This window comes from Lycium ferocissimum, chromosome 5, assembly GCF_029784015.1.
Source record: "Lycium ferocissimum isolate CSIRO_LF1 chromosome 5, AGI_CSIRO_Lferr_CH_V1, whole genome shotgun sequence".
In the NCBI taxonomy this organism is placed as follows: domain Eukaryota; kingdom Viridiplantae; phylum Streptophyta; class Magnoliopsida; order Solanales; family Solanaceae; genus Lycium; species Lycium ferocissimum.
The window spans coordinates 26,185,690-26,192,711 of NC_081346.1; the positions used below are offsets into that span (position 1 = coordinate 26,185,690).

The 7,022-nt window shown below is 34.9% G+C and overlaps 1 protein-coding gene across 1 annotated transcript; it reads left to right on the plus strand.

Annotated features, from left to right (window-relative positions):
* Positions 1-5,473: 5,473 nt before the first annotated feature.
* LOC132058329 (dehydration-responsive element-binding protein 1A-like) lies at positions 5,474-6,390 on the plus strand. Its single transcript, XM_059450868.1, has one exon. The coding sequence runs from the start codon at positions 5,555-5,557 to the stop codon at positions 6,206-6,208; it is 654 nt and encodes a 217-aa protein (XP_059306851.1). The 5' UTR covers positions 5,474-5,554; the 3' UTR covers positions 6,209-6,390.
* Positions 6,391-7,022: the final 632 nt, after the last annotated feature.

Sequence of the window (7,022 nt, forward strand, 5' to 3'; positions counted from 1 at the left end):
TTTCTGTCCTATAGACATGGATCACACTTAGGAAACTTTCGTCAGTCTTAAATGATAGATTGGAATTACTTAGTCCTGAACTTTCTATATACTTTAAAATCATATCATACCAGACACATCTGGGGTAAACACTTAATCACCTAAACTTAGAAGGAACTGGCACATCTTATCATCTTATAGTAGTATCTACTCCTTGTAGTAACTTACTAACGTCATACTCTCTATGGTCTGATCTGAATAAGCTTAAATAATTTAAACTATCCCCAGAAATTCAATATCGTCTGCTCGTGGTTTCCTTATCGTACTCAGTCCCTTCTTAGTCACGTGCATGGGTCATATGGCAATATATATATATATATCCTTGAGAAAAAAAAAGACATTCTAATATTACAAGTGGTTGGCTCTTAGGCTATTTCCTGCTCAAAACTACCGTGAACAATTTATGCCTGTTGTGGTTAACTTCATAACATGTTACCTTGTACGGTCTTAAATCTAAACACCTTATACTATAGCTCTATGGTTAAAGAATCCAAATAAACTTATTCTGTAAGGTATATAACCTACGTGTACTATCATACCGGAATTTATCTTTAAAAATGGTACTATCACTGGATAAACACACTATGCACCATTTGGCAAGTCTTAGGTCTTGAATTTTTCTTCTCGCCGCTTACACAGTCAATAATGATTATCTTTAAATCTTCCTCATCCATTGAGACGAGGCGTATTCGGTAGAATGGGAAACAACACAAGAGTTTAAGCGATTTCTTAGAACATAGCTCTATTGCACGATCTAAAGTTGAAAGAAGTGAGACAATCCTAGATGTCTTGGTGGTCAACTATTTATATGTGTGGCGCGCACACACATATAAAAGTGACCCCACTGGACACGGTTTCATAGACTTCCTAACACACTTGAACCTAGGCTCTGATACCAAGCTTTGTCACACCCCGAACTATGGCCTGAGCGAAACACGACACTCGGTGCCTTACTGCATGTGACCGAGCGAACCACCTGGCTTGCTAAATCATCATGAGGCATAACATGAGCGAAAATATAATGTGAATGCATGATGAGCCTTTATAAAACGTAATAAGTCATTATACTTAATAAACATACTTGTTTAAACATGAGTGCGGAAATAACATGAATGAGCCAAAAATGGCTATACGACTCGAAAAGTCTGACATAACATAACTGACTTATCTTGTCTATATATATATATATAAAACATGACTTGTAAAAAAAAGTCCCTATGTACCTTAAATGTATAGCTAATCATAAAATAAAGAGTTGAATAAACCTCGAATAAGATAGGGCTCACCAATAAGCTGATACAAATGATGTCCTACTAAGCAAATGCGTCGTCCTGTGAATCTATACGTGCATCGTGAAATGCAGGCCCCTGGGCAATAAAAGGTGACGTCAGCATATTGAATGTACTGGTATGTAAAGCAACTGAATAAAATGATGTGGGACATGGAAATAACATAATAGGAATTGAAACTGAAACATGATCATGGACATGGATACATATACATAAATATAACATGATAAAATATCTGTGGGAGAGCATTAACATAACTGATATGTAACCACCACGTTTTCACGTGGAGTCTGATCTCTGCCCGATCAGCTAAGCCACCTTGAAGCTTGCCGGGGTACAAGATATGAATATGACATGAATGGATCCAAAATCCCTCAATGGGGAAAACGTGAAGGAATCCTCCTAACTAGGCGGAGCGATCCTTATCCTAAGGTGGCAAACGTAGTTTTAGGCTGTCTGAGCCTTCTCGGTAATCTCTGCAACTCCCAAAATATAACATGTAAAATAGTGGCACTTGCTGCCCATGGTTTTCATAAACATGAATTGTAAACATGGCGTATAAGTATAAAATAGCATGAGTATCATTATACAATATATCTTGCATAGAAAACATGGAGACATGTGTCATGGATTGCAAAGTATGGATTTTCATGGATTACAGACAGATTCTCAATAATCATAATGAAATATCAAGAATTCAATGATGGATTATTGAATACTACAATACATAATATAACATGGAACATGGACCTAAGGTTATCATGAGCATGGTTAAAAACCCTAGTTTTTGTATAACCTCTAAATTTATGGAAGAAGTGGCGTGGGGAAGAACAAGAACGTTCTCACATGTAGATAGTAACCCTACATACCTTAATCACTCCAAAACTTGAATTAAAGACTTGAACTTTGAAGAAGAACTCCAAAAGCTAGAATCTTGATCTTTATGTGGGTTTTCTTGAAAACCCTAGGTTAGGAATGATGAATTCTTGATTAGTAATAATAGGTACATGTTAGAATTAACTTGGAATGGCTTAGAATGGCTTACCTTAGAGTATCTTGAGTTTGGGAGAAAATAATTTCGTCCTTAGGGTTTGGGAGAATGAAAAACGAAAACAAAATAAGACCATACCCATTTTAAATGAGTTTTCTGCCAAAAACGGGCAATGTACGTCCTAGGATGTACAACCGGTACTTGGAAGAACGTCCAACACTCCTTGGGCGTACATTGGGTGAAATTTCCAGTGAAGATTCAACTCTGCCACCCTTCAGTAAAATGGCCATAACTCTTTGTATAGATGTCCGTTTGACCTCCATAATATACCGTTGGAAATGTATTTCAATTATCTACAATTCCATGATAGAAGTTTTCTCAAATTACTAATGAAAATGCTCAAAAACTAGCCATGAATGAAGACTGTCTCAGATTTAGACGGATTTAGAAGGCCTTAAGGACTTCACTTTTTTGTTTGAATTCAAAACGACTATCTATCATAATACCAATATTACCCATTAGGATCTAACCCGAACTTACGGGATGTTACCGATATGGTTTAGTATGAGAGTACGAGGTGTTACAGATTGACACACTTGAGGCCAAGTTCAGGGGTTCAATAGGAAGAACACTTAGTTGAGGTGCCAAAATGGAAAAAAGGGACAAGTTTAAGGGGCTGCATATGCATTAAGCCAAGAAAGAGCATTTGATACTTCATGGTGGGCACCATCCTCATGAGAGTCCCGCGCTTAAAGGGAATATTTTTTAAGTCAAAACTCCAAAAGGGGCTGTGGACTACACGATAAACCAAAAGGGATTTATCGTGTACTAGTCCATGATTTGTAGCCTCCTTTAACGGCCTCCTCCACCGTCCGTCTGTTAGTCCCCAATTTTTTTTTTTTTTAAAAAAAAATTGCTTGCAAATCGTGCAGGGGTATACGATTTGCCTTATGTTTTTTTTTTTTTCAAAAAACACATACTAATAAAAGAGAAAAATATGATAGTTAGTCCTTTTATTTGCAAACCATAATAAAAAGGAATTAATTTTGTCCTTGTAATATATAACTATCATATTTATTACATTTGAAATAAGTGATTTAATTAGCCCTTTTATGTAGGATGTGTATATATATATGGACTATTTTTATAATGATATTACCGTCAAATATGAAGTAACCTTATAAGTATATCATAACATATGGGTAATTAAGTAATGAAACAACAATAATTATGGTAAATTTGTGAATATGACTAACAAAAGTATCAAAAAATGCACATTATAATTAATTAAGGATTAAATATACTTAATCAAATATCGGATTAAGCATAAACTTTATCACTTAGGGTTAATTACTTACCACATCACATGTAATCTAAGAAATTTTCTTATTTATTATTATCCAAAATGAAGTCATCTAACAAATTCAAAATGTAATCTAAGCTTTTTCTCAAAATTATTATAATCTAAAGTCTAAACAGTTTGAGCAAACAATTTGAGAACTTAAATTTTGATGATTCAATTAAAAATCTAACCCATATTCAATTTTGATGAAAAAATTCCTTTTTATTATGGTTTGCAAATAAAAGGACTATCATATTTTTCTCTTTTATTATGTGTTTATTGAACCAACAAAAAAACATAAGCCCCTACACGATTTGCTATTATTATTATTATTATTATTTTTAAAATGCTTTGCAAATCGTGCAGGGTACACGCTTTGCAAGAAAAATATTTTTTTTATTTTAAATTGGGGACTCACAGACGGACGGTAGAGGAGGCCGTTAAAGGAGGCTACAAATTGTGGACTAGTACACGATAAACTCCTTTTGATTTATTGTGTAGTCCACAACCCCTTTTGAAATTTTGGCTTAAAAAATATGCCCTTTTGGGCGCCGGAATCATCCTCATGATTCACAATTGGGTTTTAGAGGAGATCTTGATGACTCTCGATCTTCGGTTTATTGAGATCCTTGGAGAAATAAGATTTAGTTCTTATTTTGTTAGATCTTGTAACAATTCCTATTGACATAAAATGGTCAAATCTACACAGGTATATTCTATTGGATTTATTTGTAGAGACAAATTAAGATTTCGATTTTTCAATTTACCTGAGGCAATGAAGTTTCTCTGGCAATGGTCTTCAATTTCGTCAATTGACATACAGATTATGTGCTTTCCTACCTAGTTTTTATACTTTTTTTGTTGATCGATTACAATAAGTTCTTGACAACTGTTACAAACTTTTCATTCTCTATTACAACAATAAGGATATCCTTTATGTTTCAACTTTACATTATCCTCTTTAATTGCAGGTTAATAGATGTAGAAGAGGTATTAGTAGATTATTATGTCAAGAAATGAAGGAAAAACTTCAGAAAAAGTAGAAAAAAGATAAACAGAAATGCTAGTCATAGAGAGGTGTCACATCACCTTATTTATGCCTAACTTTATGTTATATATAGACTGGTGTATTCCATGCACTAAAATGTAAAAATACATGTATAATTATTTCACTTATTAAGTAATTATAGATCAAATGTAATGATAAGCATTAATGTAGATATAAATATAATAACTAATAGGCTATCACATGTTATAATTTACTGAGAAAGAATTTATATTATCAATATATAGAAATTAGATCTAATTAATTTAAACAAACAAATTCCCAATTTAAGTATTTTACTTTCCTTTTTGGTATGTTTCAAAAAAAGTATTTATTTCTATATTTAGTAAGTTGACAAGTCAAACACTATACATAGCAAATATATAAGCACAAGATTCAAAAAATATTTTTGTACATAAGCCTAAGAAGTCAAGTACTCTAGAAAACACACTCTCCAAAAGAGAAAGGAAGAAGAGAGGCAGAACTACTCACTAAGATGATTCACAAGCTGCCACATCAGTAGAAAGAAAACCCGCACGAGTTATGGATAAACTTCAGATTTGGAATATACTTTTCTTAACCATATCCACTTGTGCCCCATAAAACAGCTGGGATATTTGGAACTCAAAAATCCAGCCTATCCCCTTTTCACACCTCAAACAAACGTGTTTTTTAGCGTCATAGATTTTTTTTTTTTTTTTTTTTAACTTTACTGCTTCCCTTCCACTATAAATAGAGCCCACCTCTCACACTGACCATAAAGAAACCGTAAATAAATAAAAAAACACTACTTGAAGAAACATCAAACACTACTTTTTACTCTCTCACCCAGCAGTGACTGACCAAGAATGGATAATTTTCGAAGCTATTATTCGGACCCACTTACTGACTCATCATCAACATCTGGTAACAGCAGGTCCCCTAGTAGAGCTAACATTACTGAATACTCGTCAGTTATGTTAGCTTCAAACAACCCCAAGAAGCCATCAGGGAGAAAGAAGTTTCAGGAAACCCGACATTCAGTATATCGAGGAGTCAGAAAGAGAAATTCTGGCAAGTGGGTTTGTGAAGTCAGAGAACCCAATTCAAAATCAAGGATTTGGCTTGGCACTCACCCAACAGTAGAAATGGCGGCTAGAGCTCATGACATGGCGGCTTTAGCATTACGGGGTCGTTCTGCTTGCTTGAACTTTGCCGACTCTGCTTGGAGGTTGCCTATCCCTGCTTCCTCTGACACTAAGGATATCCAGAAGGCGGCCGCTGATGCTGCCGAAGCTTTTCGGCCATTAGAGTCAGAAAGAGTTTCAGGAGAATCAGGCACTCCTGAAACGCTGGAGAGTAAGTTCTTCTTGGATGAGGAAGCGTTCTTCTACATGCCGGAATTACTTGCGGATATGGCGGAAGGACTAATGCTACCTCCACCTCAATGTTTAGAATTCGAAGATCATTCGGAAGCTGATGCTGAAATGATTGACATGTCTTTATGGAGCTATTCTCTATAAATAACTATGGCTTTTAATACTTCTTTGACAGTTTATATGCACTGGAAATGCTCGTTGTGAAGCTCCTTAAATAAGGAATATTTAAGAGTTATTCCTAGTAGCGTACTCAATATTTGGATGGTACGGATGTAAACAAGTTGTCATTTTGATATATATTAAAAGAACTTAAATTTCTAACTTTTTTAGCTTTTGGAGTATCTTTTAATGTTTTGAGCCGATGTTAGCGAAGATTATGCAAGCTCTAAAAGTATTGCGGAGTGCACCATCGGAGCCATGCATGTATTCTCATCATTGGTACCAACGGACTAGTTCTTTTGAAAGAATTCCATTTGTGGCCCCAGCTCCTTCAGTCTTAGCTTATATACGTGTATTCCTAAAAGCATGCATTCTTTCTGTGTGGGCCATTTCTTCTTAAGATGTGGCTGACAATTTTTCTTATAATAACTTATTCCAGCACCATTTGCAAAACGACAAGCACTTTTACTCGTCAAGTAGTATTTACTGGGACCTCCAAATTCCACTTGTCTAACACAGAGTAAGCCTCACTCACATAGCTTCTTAATATCAAATCGTAGTATAGACTCGGTGGAACCTACCCATTCTACTTGTCTAACAAAGAGTGAACCCCACAACTTCTTCTTTTGGGTTGTGTCTTTTCAGTTTTCACCCAAAATAAAAAAGTCAACACAAATTTGTCTTAATGTTTGCAGAGTGTAGTATCATATCAATCACATCAAACTTCATAGCATTCCATTTTAGTTCAAAATGTCTCCTCACATCTCTCAAACCTTCTTTGAGCTTCATGTATTTGTTT

What these genes read in the sequence shown, in the direction of transcription:
- LOC132058329 (XM_059450868.1), top strand. Translation starts at nt 5,555, where the DNA reads ATGGATAATTTTCGAAGCTATTATTCGGACCCACTTACTGACTCATCA.